At 57.4% G+C, this 18,770-nt stretch overlaps 1 protein-coding gene across 13 annotated transcripts in view; it reads right to left on the bottom strand.

Annotated features, from left to right (window-relative positions):
• Positions 1 to 894: 894 nt before the first annotated feature.
• Positions 895 to 18,770, bottom strand: part of DNM1 (dynamin 1) — a 51,985-nt gene continuing 34,109 nt past the window's right edge. For 2 of the 13 annotated variants that reach the window (XM_063714063.1, XM_063714060.1), the window contains exons 12-22: positions 16,625 to 16,695; positions 16,380 to 16,431; positions 16,163 to 16,174; positions 13,833 to 13,946; positions 9,683 to 9,792; positions 8,658 to 8,769; positions 7,383 to 7,553; positions 5,776 to 6,017; positions 5,193 to 5,408; positions 3,012 to 3,048; positions 2,048 to 2,143 (exon numbers count right to left, since the gene is read on the bottom strand). In XM_063714063.1, the coding sequence (XP_063570133.1) occupies positions 3,027 to 3,048; positions 5,193 to 5,408; positions 5,776 to 6,017; positions 7,383 to 7,553; positions 8,658 to 8,769; positions 9,683 to 9,792; positions 13,833 to 13,946; positions 16,163 to 16,174; positions 16,380 to 16,431; positions 16,625 to 16,695 (1,122 nt within the window). In that variant the 3' untranslated portion in view covers positions 2,048 to 2,143; positions 3,012 to 3,026. Of the gene's footprint in view, positions 2,144 to 3,011; positions 3,049 to 5,192; positions 5,409 to 5,775; positions 6,018 to 7,382; positions 7,554 to 8,657; positions 8,770 to 9,682; positions 9,793 to 13,832; positions 13,947 to 16,162; positions 16,175 to 16,379; positions 16,432 to 16,624; positions 16,696 to 18,770 lie in introns of those variants that run through there. The other 11 variants (XM_063714053.1, XM_054521139.2, XM_063714062.1 and 8 more) reach the window with 8 other exon arrangements.

The raw sequence follows: 18,770 nt of genomic DNA, 5'->3' as shown, positions 1-18,770 counted from the left end.
CTGCTCTGCCTGGTGTGTTCCTGTTTCTCTCACTGGGTCCTGGAGTTTGTGCCACTGAACAGGGAGCCCCAGAGTGTCTGAGCATGTGCAGCTGGGCTGTTGGGACCTTCCGGGCCTGTTACCTGTATGCTGCCTGGTGACATCTGGGGGATTACACGGGGACTACCATGGTACATATGGGGACAGTTTGGCCCCGATGGCCAACAGGCTCAGAAGCCTGATCTGGCGGTGGCCAGGAAGACAGGATGCCAGCACCCAAGGGCACTGACTTCCATCCAGCCCAGGTGTCTTCCATTCTGTCCCCCTGCCTCCCTCGCCTGCCTGAGCCTAGTGGCCTGTTCTGTCTGTCCCTCCAGAATGCCGGCCGCCCCACCGGCTCCCTCCAGGCTGAGTTAATGGCCCTGCCCCCTAGTGGCCAGAGCCCGCTTCACAGGATGAGAGCCAGCTAAGCTCCAGGGGCTTTCCAGGAAAAATGTCCCTTGGAAAAGATGTGGTCTTGGCTGGGCGCGGTGGCTCACGCTTGTAATCCCAGCACTTCGGGAGGCTGAGGCGGGCGGATCATGAGGTCAGGAGATCGAGACCATCCTGGCTAACATGGGTGAAACCCCGTCTCTACTAAAAACACAAAAAAATTAGCCGGGCGTGGTGGTGGGCTCCTGTAGTCCCAGCTACTCGGGAGGCTGAGGCAGGAGAATGGCGTGAACCCGGGAGGTGGAGCTTGCAGTGAGCCGAGACCACGCCACTGCACTCCAGCCTGGGTGACAGAGCGAGACTCAGTCTCAAAAAAAAAAAAAAAAAAAAAAAAAAAAAATGTGGTCTTTTCACCACCCCCAGCAGCACCCTAGTAATGGCTTAGCCCTTCCCCTCCCCTGAGCTCCAGAGAGAACACAACCAGCAGAGGAGACATTCCCCATCATCCAGAAATGGGTTTTATTCTCAGCCGAGGGACAGCAGGACTGGTAGAGACTGTCAGGCCACACGGCTGCCTGCACAGCACCCCCATGCTTGGTAGGGGGTGGGAGGGATGGCGGGGGCTGGCTGTCCACAGGCCGGGCATGACAAGGAGGCTCACTGGAGGTGGCACACTTTGGAATGGGATGGCGGGGGACAGCGTTCTCTTGTAGTTGGGCCACAAGACTCCACAAGGATAGCACAGTGACTGATTCCCAGCGCTAGAGGCGAGGCGGTTGGCCATGTGTAGGTGTGTATATATATGAGTATTTATAGATATAGAACAGGGCAAGGGCATACCACAGAAGGGGCACAAGTTTTCACCAACGGTCACGCCTGAGTGTATCAGCTCACCACTACAACAGACTAAGTCACAGATGAAGGGGGCTGGCTTTGGGGCTGGGGGAGCCACTGTCAAGTCACAGAACAGCCGTCCAGGCAGGCTTGGAAAGGGAGGTCTCCGAGAAGAGGAGGGATCTGTTTAGAGGTCGAAGGGGGGCCTGGGGCTCTCAGGACGGGATGGACTTGCCTGACCCGATCGGCTGGCAGTTGGAGAGAAAGCAGAGAGAAAACGGGAGAGAGAAAAGCGAGGAGAGAGCTGGTAAGGCAAGCACAGCACACGGCCAGCCGGCCGCGCCGCAACAGTGGTGGGAGGGCCGGGGAGGGGAGGGCGCAGGTGTGGGTGTGGCAAGGTTCCTGGAAAAGAGGGGCTGGAAGGGAAAGGGGAGGAAGATGGAGGGAGGAGCCGTAGCTTCACAGATAGCGCCTGGGGGCTGTGGCGGCCCTCCCCACCCCACACACGCTGGCCTCTCACACGGCACCCAGGCAGGGCACCCGCCGTTCAGGCTGATGCTCGGCCCCCTCGGGCTTCCCTCTTCTCTGGTCACCCTGTCTTCCAACCCACTGGCCTGGGGCCACCCCTTGCCTTGGGGAGCCCCACGCAACAGCCACCAGGCCTGATAGAGAAAGAACACTGCTTGAACCAGGAGGGTGAAACTAAAAAGGATGGCTGGAGGGAGCGCCGGAGGCCCCTCTGGGTGGTCAGAAAACCCAGGACCCTCTGAAGGGACCCTGGGGGAGGCAGGGAGGGCAGGCAGCCGGATGCCAGTGGCCATAGACTTATAAGTCTAAGAGGGGAGCCTCAGCTGGTCGGGGGGCTGCAGGTCGCGTAGGTGAGGCTGGGCCCTTCCTGCTGGGAAAAGCAGAAGAGCGAGAGTCAGTGGCAGGAGAATGGGGGGTGGGCTCACTGGGCGAAGCTCAGCTGGGCCAGCAGGCACGGTTGTCCCCTTGGCTGAATGGCACAAGTGACCCTAGGAGCAACAGGCCGAGGTGCATGAGCCCGCTGGCTGGCTACGGTGCTTCAGCTGGGGCGAGGGACACTGCCTTCAGTCACACTAGCAGCTACGACGGTACCTTGGAGGGAGGGAAGGGGGCTGTGTGTCCCTGCCTGGCCTGTGAGGTATGTCGTGGGATGGCCATGTGTATGGGACTCTCAAGCTTTCACCCTAGATCACCACTGGATTGCAGGCAGATAGAGGAGGTGGGACCCTGACTATCACCCCTGCTCTACAGTGGATTTGGCTCTCAGCGCTCCCAGGCTGGGAGCTGGATGCCCTACCCAGGGAGCATGACTCAGACTGCACACCAGGCACGGTGTGCCCAGGATGACATTCCTAGGCCTCTGGCCGCCTCAGAGTCCAGCCCCACACACGACCCCCTCCAAGCTCCCAGCCTTTACACCATAAACCACGAGCTCTCTGCCCTCTCTGACGGCTCCAGAGAGCACCCATGTCTGCCAGCTTGGGCGCGGAGCCTGTTCCAAGAGCCCCCAGGCTCAGCCATGGAGGCCTTGGGCAGTGGCACTGAGTCCCGAGGCTCGCAGGGAAGGGAGGTGAGAGAGCCAGCGGCACGAGGACAGAAAGAGGAAAGAGCAAGTCTGCAGCTGCAGAAGGGAGGGGCGGGGAGCCTGGCTCTGAGGTCCCAGGTGCGCACCCCGTGTGGAGCTAGTGCAGCGGGGCAGACACACCGTTCATGCAGCAGGCGGTGAGGCATGTACCTACCATGGCTGACGCTCCTCAGGGGTCACTGATAGTGATTCTGAAAGACAGCACGAAATCAACATGGCAGTTCACACGCACGGGTGGGGCAGGCCTGGGGGTGGGGGACACACACACGCACACGCCCGGGCGTGCACACACATGCTGTGAGGCCCCATGGCCCACATGCACACGCTAACACACATGCCCACAAACAACACGCATACGCCTCCTTCCCCGCCACCTCCCAGTGCCCAGCACCCTTACTGGCCGGCGGCGCGTGCAGCACGGATCTGGGGCATGCAGCCACTCAGCACACTGAAGCACACGTGTGGGCAGAGTCACAACACAGAAGCTCACCCGCACACAGAGGCATTTGCACTAGCTCCCTGCACACTCGTGCCTGGTGTGCTCAGAGGACCACCCGTGCTGCTCATGGAGATAGGGCTTGCTCGCTAATGTCCAGCTGTCATTTCTCCACCTAAGAGCCTTCTGTGGTTCCCTACTGCCTACAGCATTGAGCCCCAACAAGTCAAACTTTTCGGACTTTGAAGGTTCTCCACCTTATGCCCCACCCTCCCCACAGAGCTCTTCCTCATTCTGTCTCTGTTCTCTGCTTTGTCCAGTGGCTGTCCTCGATGCAGCCCACACTACACCTCTGCCCACAGTGCAGCTCTTGACCCAGATACCCTCCCGATTCCTTGCCACGTAAGCCTATCTCAGCCATGCCTCAGACTGCACTGAAGTCAGGTTGCCTTGAAGAAGCTCTCCCAGACTGCTCTTTTCCCCAAGGTAGGGTCATGATTTGCCAAATGTTTCATGTGTGTTAGCAAGACTGGAGTTGGGGCAGGCATCAAACCTTACATCACATATCTCACACCGCACCATAGACCTGGGTGCCAAATACCCTGAAGAATCTGAACTCACGTTGGCAGTTAGAAAAGTGCTCCTATGGCTGCATCTGCAGTTAACACAGCATCCCTATAGCCACTGTCTCCCTCCATCCCCACAACCACCCTGGGAAAAAGGCAGAATGTCATCATTTGATAGAAGGGATGCTGAGGCTCTGGGTGGGAAAGAGATGTGTCTAAAGGCCCAGGGTGAAGCAGCATCTCTGGACTCCCAGTCCAGTCCTCTTGCCCAATACCATGCTGCTTGCCTCTACCCATCTGCTTTGGTCATCAGAGCATCATAGGGCAAGCCCCAATCCCTGCCTCATTTTGGTTTATGGGTGCTAGACCACAGCCCTACCCTCCAGCCATGCAGAAACAAAACAGATGCTATTGTTCTGCTGTGTTCTTCCTTAGAGAATGTGGCCAGTGGAAACAGGGCAGACTGGGAATTGGAGTGAACTTCCTTGAAAGAGGGTCATGGGTCAAGAAGGTCAAGCCAAAGGATGTAGTAGAAAGCTTTTCCCTAGAAATCTTTGGGAATGAAGCAGGCTTCAGCCACTCCCATCCCTGCCCCTGCCGCCACCCCTACCACATTGCTTTAGACTGGGTAGGGCCAGAAGCGGGGGGAGGAAAAAAGCCATCAGATTGCCCATGGCTCCAGGCTGCTTCCCCAGCTGCTCCTGTCCTAGCCCGGGCCTGGGTGCCATTCTTACACTCTCACACTCGTGTGCACGCCCACACACACATCACACACTTTTCTAGTCACACAGTCACAGCCTGGCCTCTGCTCCTGTGGGCCAGTGGCTGGACACCCCCTGGGATGGCTCAAAGGAGTCAGGACTGGGAAGTGGGGACATCAGGGTAGCTGAAGGAAATCCACACACTCAGAGCAGATCGGGGTTCAGACTCAGACCTAAGGTAGGCTCCCCAGGGGCTGGGAGAGGAATTGGACGGAATGGAGAATGGAGGACAGCAAGAAGAAGAAAGGAGGAGGAATGCAACGTGTGGGCGGCCGCCAAGAGTGAAAATAGAGGGAAGCGCCATGCAAGTGCTGGAAAGAAGGGGGCAGGTGGGACGAGCCCCACAGCCCCCTCCCCAGAAACGACCACCTCCGGGACTCAGCGCTCCCTTGGGGGCAGGCTCCGCCAGCCCTCGGCCACACGTGGCGTGGCTCCGGCACCCAGAGTCCGATTGCCTGGGATGGAAACTGCCGGTTCTGGCGGCCAGGTCCGATGCTCTGGAATCCAGCCCCATTTCCCTCCCGGCCACGCCCCTCTGGCAGCCTCTCCAGCCGCATTCAGCCCCTACTCACCTGGGGACCCCGGGCGGGGCGCGGTTGGGGCGCGAGGGCACCTGAGGGGGAGGGCCGAAAGGGTCAGGGGAAGCCCCCGGCCTGGAGGGCACGGGGGGCGCCCCCCCCAGGGCGGACCCAGCAGGCGGAGGCCCAGGAGCAGGGCCCCGCGACCCGGGCCGGGCTGGGGGCACGGCGGGGGCTCGGCGCTGCGGCGTGGGGCTGGACGTGGGTGACCTGAGGGCGACAGGGAGCGAGGAACAAGGAGAGGCGAGATGAGCAGCTCCGCCCACCCAGAGGCCCCGCCCCAGCCCAGTGCTGGCCACGCCCATGCACGCAAGCCCCTCCCTGCCGCACCCCTAGGCGGTCGCCGGAGCTTAAGCCCCGCCCCCAGCGGCGCCAACGTCCCAGCTCCACCCAGCCTTGCAGCCAGCTCTCCACGGCAAGCCCCGCCCCGCGACAAGCCCCGCCCTCTCTAAGCTCCACCCCTCGCTCCAGGTGGGAGCCACCCCGGTGACGCGGGCGCGCCACTGCCCGGTCCCGGCACTCCTCCCGCGGGCCCCGGGCTGGGGGGCTTTGGGGCCGTGGGGGCCGGCCCTGGTACCTGCGTCCGGCCGGTACGCTCTGCACCTGCAGCCAGGAGTCGTCCACGGGCGGGGGCATGGGCGTGCTGACGGTGGTCGTGTTGATGTCGCCGATGATGCTGAGCGCCTCCTTCAGCGCGTGGTACATGCGCAGCATCTCGTCGCGCCGCTGTGCCTGCTCCGCCGACTCCTCCATCAGCGTGTTCTGGTCCCCACACGAGTACAGGTTGGCCAGCAGCTCCGAGAAGATGAACTCCTTGGTCTGCGAGTAGGCAAAGAGGGAAGGAGGTGGGGACCTGATGCCTGTGCCGCCCTGGCAGCCCCACCGGGCCCTGCTGGGACTGTGAGCTGGTATGGCTTTTCAGACGCGGCTCCTACACTGCCTAGACTGGAAGATTCGCCTCCCCACCGCGCTTTTCTCACTCAGATGAGGACACTGAGGTCCACAGGAAAAGTCATCTGACCAAGGTCACAGATCTGGGAGGGGACTTAGGACCTATCATGCCACCAGAACTCTTGTCTCCTCAGTTTTTTTTTTTTTCTTTTTTTTCTGGAGATAGGGTCTCGCTCTTTCGCCAGGCTGGAGTACAGTGGGGAGATTACCACTCACTGTAGCGTCAACCTCCTGGGCTCAAAGTTATCTTCCAATCTCAGCCTCTCCAGTAGCTAGGGCTACAGGCGCGTGCTACCACCAACCCCAGCTATTCTTTTTTTTTTGAGACAGAGTTTCACTCTTGTTACCCAGGCTGGAGTGTAATGGCACAATCTCAGCTCACCGCAACCTCCGCCTCCCGGGTTCAAGCAATTCTCCTGCCTCAGCCTCCTGGGTAGCTGGGATTACAGGCATGTGCCACCACGCCCGGCTAATTTTCTATTTTTAATAGAGACGGGGTTTCTCCGTGTTGGTCAGGCTGGTCTCAAACTCCCAACTTCAGGTGATCTGCACACCTCGGCCTCCCAAAGTGCTGGGATTACAGGCATGAGCTACCGCGCCCGGCCAACCCCCGCTATTCTTTAAAATTTTTGTGTAGAGACAAGGTCTCACTGTGTTGCCCAAGCTGGTCTTGAACTCCTGGACTCAAGTGATCCTCCTGCCTTGGCCTCCCAAAGTGCTGGGATTACAGGCATGAGCCACTGTGCGCAGCCCCTCATTATATTTCTTCTTCTTCTTCTTTTTTTTTTTTTTTTGAGATGGAATCTCGCTCTGTCAGCCAGGCTGGAGTGCAGTAGCAGGATCTCGGTTCACTGCAACCTCCGCCTCCTGGGTTCAAATGATTCTCCTGCCTCAGCCTCCCGAGTAGCTGCAATTACAGGCTCACGCTACCACACCTGGCTAATTTTTCTATTTTTAGTAGAGATGGGGTTTCACCATGTTGGCCAGGCTGGTCTTGAACTCCTGACCTCAAGTGATCCGCCTGCCTTGGCCTCCCAAATTGCTGGGATTACAGGTGTGAGCCACCGCGCCCAGCCCCTCATTATATTTCTATTGGACAGCTCTGGTCTGGACCGTGCCTCCCTCCCTGGACCTGGTCCCATAGGGCTGGTTGGCATCTCTCCCAGGCCAATATGGCTACCTGCGTCCCCAGTGCCACAGGACTTCCCTGCCCCCATGCGGCGGAGCACGCACATTGTTAATCATGAGGTGCATGATGGTCTTGGGCATGAGGTCCCTCACGGTCTTGTTGACAATGGCCATGTATGAGTCCACAAGATTCCGGATGGTCTCCACTTGCCGTTCCAGCTGTGGGTCCATGGAATGCATGAAGCTGTCGGAGCCATTCTCCTCGGTCTCGCTGGCCTGCCATGGAGAACACAAGGGCATCAGGGTGGCCAGGCCATGCAGCCAGGTTCCAGGCATCCCCAGGATCTCAGCCCCTCCAAGGGTACCCAGAACATTGAGGCACAGAGAGAAGCGACTGGCCTGAACACACACCCGGCTCCGCATCCCTGTGCCTCTCAGGACCCTAGACTCCCCTGATTCAGCCTTGTCTTGGTTCTGACTCTAGTGCCTAGAATTTGCCTCAATTTCCCAATCCAGAAATTATTATTATTATTATTTTGAGAAAGAGTCTTGCTCTGTCACCCAGGCTGGAGTGCAGTGGTGCTGTCTTGGCTCATTGCAACCTCCTCCTCCTGGGTTCAAGCGATTCTCCTGCCTCAGCCTCCTGAGTAGCTGGGATTACAGGCGCGCACCACCATGCCTGGCTAATTTTTGTATTTTTAGTAGAGATGGGGTTTCACCGTGTTGGCCAGGCTGGTCTCGAACTCCTGACCTCGTGATCTGCCCACCTCGGCCTCCCAAAGTGTTGGGTTTACAGGTGTGAGCCACTGCGCCTGGCCCCAATCCAGAAATTAGAAAAGAACATCTCCAGGTCCCTTGCTTGAAAACCTGGCTGGAGCTGGTGCCAGGCTGCAGATGCCTGGCAGGAGGCAAGAGAAGGGCACACTCACTTTCTCTTTGTCCTGGGAGGCCCACACACCAACATTGCCACCGCCGCCACCATCGGGGAGCACAGCCGAAGGAAACACACAGAGAGGAAAAGGGGAGAGATTGAGTGAACCTGGGACACTGCACCCCAACTCTCAGGCTACTCTAGACATCGCCACAGTGAGATAGGGGAGAAAAGAGAAGGCAGTCACAAGAAACTACCATCATAGAAAGGGGATGCAGGAAATGCCATCTGCAACAGAGACAGAGACACAAAACTGCCACTGGAGAAGGATGGGAAGACCAGGAGACTTATCTCTGTTCCCACCCCCAGAGTGGGTAGGGGGGAGGATTCCTATTATTTCTGAGCCAAATAAGGGCTCAGAAACATGGCATGACTTGGCATCACTGAGGATGGTGCCCCAGGGACCCTAGGATCATGCTTGCCCCTCCTCTCCTTGCCCTGCCACTCACCCCAACACGCTCAGGGTACACGCCAGCTCTCAGGAAGGAGGCCTTCCAGCTGTCCACCTCCTCCTGTGTCTCACAGGCCAGCTCCAGCTGCCGATAATCCTTGTAGACATTCCTGCAAGACAGGGCAGGCGGTGAGGGCAGATGGGCAAAGCCTGACCCTCCCTGGCGGTTAAGGGCATGCCCAGACTTTGGGGTCAACATGCCTGAGGCCAGCTCATTTCCCAGCTGTGTGACCCTATGCAAGTCCCTTCCTCTTTCTCAGCCTCAGTTTCCTCATTGGGAAGATGGGTTAATAATAATTCCTGCCTCCTTGGGTCACGGAGGATTCAGTGAAGTGAGTGGTAAAATGCTTAACAGGGGACTGGACCTTTGATAAGAGGACAACCATAGTCAGTGAAGTCTCTAGCTTGGGGCCCAGATCCCACCAGCTTCCTCCGTGGCTCTCTAAGGACCCCTCTGATGGCAGCTGGACTGAACCCTCGTCTCTGAGTAGCAGAGGGCCCACTAGAGTCAGCCTTGGGTCAAGAAGAAGAGGACAAGTACTGCCACCACCCTATAGGAAAGAGAGCAGGAGAAGAGGACCAGGCCTGACTAGGGCCCTTTGGCTCCAGTGCCTGGCAGAGTGTCTCATGAAGAGCATGCACTGTACCAGTAACTATGGAAGGGAGGAAGGGACGGAGGGAGGGAGGGAGGGAGGGAAGGGGGGAATGGAAGGAAGGGAGGGAGGGAGGGAGGAAGGAGGGAAGAAAAAAGGGAGGGAGGGAGGGAGGGAGGAAAGGAAGGAGGATGGAAGGAAGGAAGGAAGGAAAAGAGGGAGGGAAGGAGGAGGGAAGGGAAGGGGAGGGGATGGGAGATCTTGACATGATGTCTAGCTCAAAGCAGGAACTCAATAAGCATCTGTCAGTGGATGGCTTGCTGTGGGGCTTAGGGGAGGTTCCTCTCCTCCCTGGATCCCTGTACCCAGCTTCTACTCAGTGAGGGTGGTTTTGGGGCTGCAGCAGCCACAGCCAGGGGCAGGCAGGCACCTCTGCTCTGTGTTAAAGAGGGCAAAGATGTGCTTGCTCGACATGAAGCCCTTCTCCACGTCCCGCAGCTTGAGGTTGTCCACAGACAGCATGTATTTCTTCTCTTTCTCCTGTGGGTGGAGGCAGGAGCAATGGGGTGAGGTTGGCATGTTCTCTGCCACACCTCACTCCCTAAGAGTCCCCCTGACTGGCCCGGGGCTTCTAAGCAGCAGCCCCCTCCCACTGCGAAGGTGCAGCTAGATAAAAGCCTGGCCACGGACCGTAGGCCTCCTGGGCACCGCCGACCCCCACAGAGCCAGTCCCACCAGCTCTGCATATATGCCGGAGGCCAGGGGGCTGGTGAGGGGTGGGGAGGCTGAGAGTGGCTCCCACAATCCCTCCCCAGGCAAGTCCTGGATACAAGCCAGGCCGGCCTCAGGCAGGGACCGCACACTCAGGCCTCTCTCGCCCCCGGCCTGGCCGCCTCTGACTTCATTTCCTGACTGCAGAGACCAGGAAGGGGGGCCACCAGACCCGGCGGCTTCAAAGGGCCGGCTCAGCCCACTCCCCCGAGCTCCCCATGTGTTAGCAATAAGGTAGCCAGCACAAGCCTGGAGATGGTGTGCCTATGTGTGCAACATGTGTGTAGTTGTGTGTTTGTGCCAACACACGCAAGCCCAAGTACATATCCTATTACCTGTTGTGTGTGTGTGCACATGTGTATCTGGGGAGGTGCCCAGCATGAACCATGTGTCAGTGTGAGTGTGTCTGCATCTCAGGGTGGATGTGTGCACACTTTGTGGATGTGTGTGGCAATTGTGCGAGCCTACATGTTTGCATAGCCATGCCTGTAGACTTACACTGGGGTACACATCTTATCTGCACACTGTGGTACAATGGGCTGTGTGTTTGATTTATCTAGAGCTGTCTGGGAGGAGTTATGTGTATCTGTGCACAGGCATGTGGGGTGCTAGGCCCATGTGGTGCTCCATGTGGGCACATGTGTATGTAGGCTGCTGTGTCCCAGGGGAGGGGTTCAGGGATCTGGGGAGGAGATACCCCAGGATGGGGCTCTGGGAGAGGGGAGGGGTTTTTGTCACCCATGCCCTACTTGCTCATGGGGGTCGTCTGTGTGGGCCTCGGGGACTCAAAGAGCTTGGGCATGAGCCTTGCCTAGGATCTCAGGTAGGGGGCTGGGTTTAGGGGGACCTTGCTCCCCCGTCCTGGCGTCATCCTGCCCACCCCTCTCTGCCCCCAACGCCCCCCTGGCCCATGCAGCCACATAAAGCCCTCTTTATGCCAGGCGGGTGGCCGGGAGCCCCAGAGGGCGGCTGGGGGAGGAGAGGAGGAAGTTGCACACACGGCCAGGGAACATCTGGAACCGTTCGAGAGAGGCCCCGCCACCACCCGCCCTGCGCTTCGGGGTTGGACACTAGGTAGGAGCGGCCTCCTCCTTCCACCCCTCCCTTCCTGCCGGCCGGCCCCCTCCTCAGGCCCCTCCTTCTCAGCCCCAGCTCCCGCTCACCCCTGCCACGTCAAAGGAGGCAGAAGGGGAGTTGGGAGCAGAGAGGGGACCACGGGCTGGCTGGTCTGGGGCTAGAGGGACACAGGCTGGGGTTGGGGTTGGGGGGTTCTCGGATCTCCGGGGGATGGGGCTGAAGCGCCCACCGGATGGACAGACACTGCTGCCTGGATGGACCAGAGGACACCTCCACTCCGTCTACCCAGTGTTTAGACTATCTGTTCAGGACTCCCAAATTGTACAGTAGTCTGCACATTGGTTAGGCTGGGCTGGGTTAGACCCTCGGCACCGCCGCCACTGGAGAGCTGGACCGACCCCTGCCCGCCATCCCAGAACCGGAGCCTGGAGCCATGGGGTTAGGGCACAGGGTGGGCTGGGAGGAGGCACAGATGGATGGGGGTGCCACCCTGCTGTGGGACTGGTGGGGGGTAGCGGTGATGGGGGAAGGGTGGCCGAGGAAGACTGAGAGGATGGGGGGGGGTCAATGGGGACTGGGGATGTGGGCAGCCGCCGGTCTGCCCAAAGAGCCTCCCTCACCCCAAAACCTGAGGGCTGGTGGTTGAGTAGAGAAGTACAGACCACTCTCCCACCAGCCTGGACCACCTCCGCATCCCCAGCGGTCCTGGTGCAAGAATCCACTCACATTCAACACACACACACCTTGACACTCACAGCCCCAGAACTCACACACATGAGCACCCCCACACTTTCAATCTCACACCCATGTCCCAAACGGACACACACAAGTGCATGCACACACACCCATACACACCCTCACGACTGGAACACTCCCCCCATCCTCACATCCCAAAGACATACAGAGATTCTCAAACACCCCATACTCACACCCTCCCTCCTAGAGCCCCCTCCCCACACACACCTGCATTTACACCCCAAGCACAGGCACGTGCCTGGAGTCACTCCCTAGGCACACAGATTTCACCCCAGATGCAAATGCAGACCACATATTCCAAACACACCTAGATGCTTATACCCCAATCACACTCCTAAAAAACACCCACACACCAGACCCACAAGCCACACACACACACACAAACACACCCCGCCTCCCAGCACCCACAGCCCACAGCCCACTCCCACCTCCCCACATACGATTTTCAGAGCTGTTTTCGCACACGACTTAACTCAGATGTACACAAAAGCTCCAGAAAGACCTACAGGCTCAGGCATGAGATCAGGGGACCCCCTCAGTGGCACGTGCCCCTCCCCCACAGTGTCACCCGGTCTCAGGCCCTCAGCCCCAGGTCACATGGTCTCCCTGGCCCTGAGTAAGGAACCTCAACATGGGAGACCCCAAACCCATGAGGGCATCTAGGGAGCCTGCAGAGAGACCGGCAGGAAGCCACCCCCACCCGCACCCCACGCCACTGCACACTCCATCCCTTCCAGGGGCCCCCATGGTGGGGGAGGCCGGGGTTGGGGTAATGAGGTCCAGATGGCTTGGCGCCCCCACCAGTGATGACAGAGGGCCCCTCCCAAGGTGGAGAGTTGGGGCCCCTGCCCAGGACAAACTTGGAAGAGACAGAGACCTGGGAGGGGGCTTGAAGGCCAAAATCACAGGCCCCACCCCGAGCCCCGCTTCCCCGTTGAGGATGCTGTAGCCTCCAACAGCCCCCTCAGGAAGAAGAGGGTCCCTTCCCCCACTCCTTGGCCAGCTGGAGTTCATTACCACAAGCCCACCCCCAGCCCTCCCCATTCTCTCTGGTCACCTCTGGAATCCAGATGTGAAAGCCAAATAGACTCATTCTTAAAGGAGACCAGCAACAGGGGAAGGAGGTGGCAGGGGCTTCTGTGCACCCTAGTGGGCGGGGAGGGGTTTTTTGTGGCACCTTGGCAGGGCCCCCACACTCCTTGCCTCTCAGCCCGGGGGCACCCTGGTCATTTCCCTTGGACTGCAGGGGTCTAGGGGACTGGGGTGCAGGGGTTAACCGGGTGTCTGGCAGCTGGACTCGTGTGTGTCATGGGCCTGTGGGGGCCACAGAGGAGGCGGCACGCCCTGCAGCGGGAAAACAGGAAGGCTGCTGGGCCGCAGGGTCAGGGAGGGGCACCCAAGGCCCCTGCCCACCCTCCCCACGGCGCTTAGCCCCAGGCTCCTCAGTCCTGCCAAGCCACCTTCTCCTTCCAACCTGGGTGAGAGGGTGCCTCCCCCTGAACCCCCAGGGTCACCTGCCTTGGATCCTTGCATCCCAACTCCACCCGTGGATCCTCTATTTTTGAGATGGAATCTCACTCTGTTGCCCAGGCTGGAGTGCAATGGTGCGATCTCGGCTCACTGCAGCCTCCGCCTCCCGGGTTCAAGGCATTCTTGTGCCTCAGCCTCCCTAGTAGCTGGGATTACAGGCCTCGCCAACACACCTGCTTAATTTTTGTATTTTTAGTAGAGACGGGGTTTCGCCATTTTGGCCAGGCTGGTCTTGGACTCCTGACCACAGGTGATCCACCTGCCTTGGCCTCCCAAAGTGCTGGGATTACAGGTGTGAGCCACCACGCCCAGCCTGCCCACAGATCTTTGACGAGACATTTTAAAACCCTATTCCATGGTCTAGCCTACTCCAAGCCCATGGGAGGGTCTGAGCCTGACTCTGGCCACCAGCCCAGCCCCTTGATGACCACTGGCCCTTGACTCACCTCATCGTCCTTGTACCAGGACAGATTCTCAGCAGTCAGCACAAACCAGTACTCCTTGGAGCCCCCTTTCATGATGCCAATATTATTGATAGTCAGCCAGCCCTTGCGGATGACCTGGAGGGTGATGGGGCAGGAGGTCAGTGGACAGGGCCTGAGCCTCCCCGTGGGGGATGGGGTAGGCAAAGAGAGGCATTCGAAACCCCACCCCTCCCCCAGCTCTCGGAGGCCTGGCAGTCAGGGAGGGTGGGGGCCAGACCTGCCTTGGTTTGAACCACAAGTGAACAGAGTGGAAGACAGAGGAAGGCAGAGATCAGCTCAGGATAAAGAGCCTTTGACAAGGGACTGGAGGCCTGGGTAGGGGATGAGCTCCCTGTCACTAAAAGTATGCAAGCAGAGTTTATGGGGCCAACTGGGGAAGCCAACTGCGAGTCTTGGAAGCTTAAGGTCTCATCTGTTCTGAGATGTGTTTCTGACTTTACACATGCTGCTGCTGCCTCTGCCTAGAAAGCACTTTTTCCTTTTTGCTTGGCAAATTCCTACTCAGCCTTTGAGTATCAGCTCAGGATTCACATTCTCAGGCAGCCCCTTCCTGGCCCCCAGTATAAATCAGGATTCCCATAAGAATCTTTGATCACTCCCTGAAGTCAACTTCTGTAACAAGGACTTCGATATTTAATTAACTTCTCTGCATGCGTGTGTGTGATTATCTGTCGATGCAGCCTCCCCTGCTAAATCATGAACTGTTGGTCACTAGTACATCCCAGCACCTTGCAGAGGGCCTGGCAGATAGTAAGTGATCAATACATATTTGTAGTATGAATAAATAAAAGCTGTGATGGTATGGTTCTAAGGGTCTTTGGCTCCAGGTCCCCAGGGGCAAGGGCTGAGTCACAAAGTGCCTAGAGTAACAAGCTAAGGTCCCTTTTCATGACAGGAAGCAGCTGTTCCCAGGACTGTCCAGAGCCATGGCCACAGTCCAGGGCCTGTGGATTCTACTTCAGGGGTAGGGTCACTGGCCAGGTACTGGTCATGGGTCAGACCGAGAGGATGAGGCAGCTGCTTCTGCACCCTCCTGGACGCTGACCTCCCCAGCTTCTTCTCTGAGCATCCAGAGAAGACCCAAGGAGGCCTGGGGCTGGCGGCAAAGCCCTCTGGGGCCAGGCTTGCTTCTGGAGCCCTCCTTACGCCTCTCTGGTTCCCTGAGAACCTCGCTGAGAACCCGAGCTGCACAGCCCAGCAGCAGTTGAGCTGGGGGGAGACCACCAGCTGCCTCTCTCACCCCTTCCTGATCAGGCGAGGATCCCTACAGGGTCTTGTCACCGTCTTTGGAATTGAGTCCACTGTGTCTCAGGATGTGACCAGCAGATCTTGCCACCTGCTCCCTACCCTAACTTGTAGTCTTTGTCCTCCCCCTTGGCCACACCCAGCCCCGAACTCCTCTCTGCTCATCCTAAGCCCTCTCTGCAGCCCTGCACCAGGGACTTCCTGCTCTCCCAACTCCCACCCTTCATGGAGCTCTCAGGGGCCTTAGCTGGGCCCTACCAGCAGGCCCAGGTCTCCACGTCCTGTCCAGGGGCCAGCACCGTGTAGGCACCAGCTAGTCTTGGCTGAATTGAATTGTCCTGATACTACGTTCATTCCTCCCCTCATTCTGTTGAGCACCAACTGCGTGCCAGGCTAGGGGCTTGAGCTGAGGATTTAATGATAAACGGGACAGACTCGGCCCTCCCCTTATGGGGCCTGGGAAGGAAATAGACATTAAGCCAATAATCACATAAACACCTAGAGTCTTACAAAGAAACTACGGCCTCTGGAACCTATGGAAAGAAAAGCTGAGGACCCTCGGGCTCATGTGTACAACTGAGCAAGCGCTTCTGATGAGGGATGTTTCTGCAGACATCTAAGGACAGAGAGCAGGAGGCCAGGTGAGCAGTGACTTCTTGACTTCTCTTGACTTCTCATTCATCTCTTCATTCAAGTCTGGAGGCGATGGCTGTCAGCTTCTTAAAAATGTGTCTTGCTCACGTGCATCCATCCATCCAACAGATGTTTAAGGAGCACCTACTCCGTGCCAGGCCCAGCCTTCTCATCCACCCAGCCCCACACGGTCTAGCTCTGCCTGAAGTAGGTGCTTGGCTCGTGCACACAGATGGATGGGTGGATGCAGCTGGGCCTGCCTCTGGCCTGAGGGCAGGTGTGAAATGCCAGGGGCTGGTGTATACAAGCAGCTTCAGCCAAAGGGTGCCCTCCTACCCACTGCAGATCCCCACTGCCGATGGACCCTCCACCCCCTCACTACCCAAGCCGAGAGCCCCAGTCCTGGTACTCACCAGAATCTCATCCTGCAAAGAGGTAACCATAGCAACCACGAGAGGCATCGGGGAGAGAGGAGAGAGGGTTACTGAGGCAGAGTGGAAGGCTTGTGGCTGGCAGCTGACAGGTCCCTGGCCCCCATGGGACCCTTCCCCTCAGGGGAGGGGGCTCTCAGAGTCTGGCGTCCGTCCGGCACCCTCCATCCCTCGGGCTGGGGTGCTGGGGCCCACTCACCTGGTTCCCTGAAGTCTTCTTCTTGTTCATCTGGTTGCTCCTCTGCTGAGCACTAATGGGAGGGAGGGGAGGAGTCTCAGAACTTCTCTCAAGAGGCCCAGCTCTACTGCCCACTGCTTAGTGGGCACAGGACCCAGAGGGTTAACCTAGCAGACCTGGGCTCTACACACACACAAACACACACACACACACACACACACACACACACACACACACGTTACCTTCTCTGCCCAGGGAGCACTCACTTGGCAAAGCCTATGAAGTCCTCATGGTTGGTGTTCATATAAGCCAGCTCGATATCGATGAGAAGCATGACCTTCAAGGATACATAGGTTGGTGGGCAAGCGGAAAAGACACCACAAAGTTTTAAAACGCAGGGCAAGCTGGGAGAAAAATACTTGCAGCACATATAGAAGGTTAGTATCCATAATAAATATAGTCCCTACCATCAGTGAAAGACAAAAGCTGAGCGTGGTGGCTCACACCTGTAATCCCAACACTGTGGGAGGTGGAAGTGGGAGGATCGCTTGAGCCTAGGAGTTCAAGACCAGCCTGGGCAACATAGGGAGACCTGTCTCTACCAAAAGATACAAAAGTTAGCCAGGCATGGTGGCATGTGCCTGTAGTCCCAGCTACTTGGGAGGCTGAGGCGGGAGGATTGATTGAGCCCAGGAAGTTGAGGCTGCAGTGAGCCAACATTGCACCACTGCACTGCAGCCTAGAAGACAGAGCAAAACCCTGAGAGAAAAGAAAAGAAGAGAGGAGAGGAGAGGAGAGGATGAAAGAAAGAAAGAAAATCACAAATGGCCAGGCGCGGTGGCTCACGCCTGTAATCCCAGCACTTTGGGAGGCCGAGGCAGGTGGATCACGAGGTCAGGAGATCGAGACCATCCTGCCTAACACGGTGAAACCCTGTCTCTACTAAAAATACAAAAAATTAGCCGGCCATGGTGGCAGGCTCCTGTAGTCCCAGCTATTTGGGAGGCTGAGGCAGGAGAATGGTGTGAGCCTGGGAGGCGGAGCTTGCAGTGAGCCGAGATCACACCACTGCACTCCAGCCTGGATGACAGAGTGAGACTCCATCTCAAAAGAAAAAAAAAAAAAAAGAAAATCACAAATCAAAATAGTCAAGAACATGATGAATTATTCATAGAAGAAATGCACACATCCACTAAGGATGTGTAAAAAATCCCTACTCTCATTAATAAAGAAATGTAAGTTAAAAATGAGGCTTTTAGCCAGGCGCAGTGGCTCACGCCTGTAATCCCAGCACTTTGGGAGGCCGAGGCGGGCGGATCACCTGAGGTCAGGAGTTCAATACCAGCCTGACCAACATGGAGAAATCCTGTCTCTACTAAAAATACAAAATTAGATGGGCATGGGGGCACATGCCTGTAATCCCACCTACTTGGGAGGCTGAGGCAGGGGAATCACTTGAACTCAGGAGGCGGAGATTGCAGTGAGCCGAGATTGTGCCATTGCACTCCAGCCTGGGCAACAAGAGCGAAACTCTGTCTCAAACAAACAAACAAACAGAGGCTTTTTAAATGATCAGCATGACACAAGTGCTGGGAAATGAGCTCTCTCATATATTGTTGATGGAAGTGTAAATCAGTATCACCTTCTCTGAGGGCAATTTGGCAATATTTAACAACATTAAAATGCACAGGGCCGGGTGTGTTGGCTCATGCCTGTAATCCCAGCATTTTGGGAGGCCGAGGCAGGAGGATTGCTTGAACCTAGGAATTCAAGACCAACCTGGGAAACATGGAGAAACCGTGTCTCTACAAAAAATAGACAAATTAGCCAGGTGTAGTGGTGTACGCCTGTGGTCCCAGCTACTTGGGGAGCTGAGGTGGGAGGATCGCTTTAGCCCAGGGATGCAGAGGTTGCAGTGAGCCATAATGGCACCACTGCACTCCAGCCTGGGCGTCAGAGCGAGACCCTATCTCAAACAAACAAACAAACAATGCACATATTCACTTCCAGAATTATATCTCACAGATACACTCATCAAGTGAGCAAAGATACATGAGCCAGAGTATTCAAAGTAGTACAGTTTGTAACAGAGAAAAATTGGGAGCAAGCCAGCGGCCATCTGAGGGTGAAATAGATTATGATACTCTCTAGACAAGAAAGCATCCTGCAGCTGTTCAAAAGAACAAGGACAGGCCGGGCGGGGTGGCTCACACCTGTAATCCCAGCACTTTGGGAGGCCGAGGCAGGTAGATCGCTTGAGGTCACAAGTTCACAAGTTCGAGACCAGCCTGGCCAACATGGTGAAACCCTGTCTCTACAAAAATACAAAAATTAGCCGGGTGTGGTGGCATGCACCTGTGGTCCCAGCTACTTGGGAGGCTGAGGCAGGAGAAAGGCTTGCACCCGGGAGGC

This window comes from Pongo abelii, chromosome 13 (genome assembly GCF_028885655.2).
Source record: "Pongo abelii isolate AG06213 chromosome 13, NHGRI_mPonAbe1-v2.0_pri, whole genome shotgun sequence".
Lineage (NCBI taxonomy): Eukaryota > Metazoa > Chordata > Mammalia > Primates > Hominidae > Pongo > Pongo abelii.
Note: the sequence above shows the minus strand (reverse complement) of the source record. Positions and strands in the feature narration are given on the sequence as shown.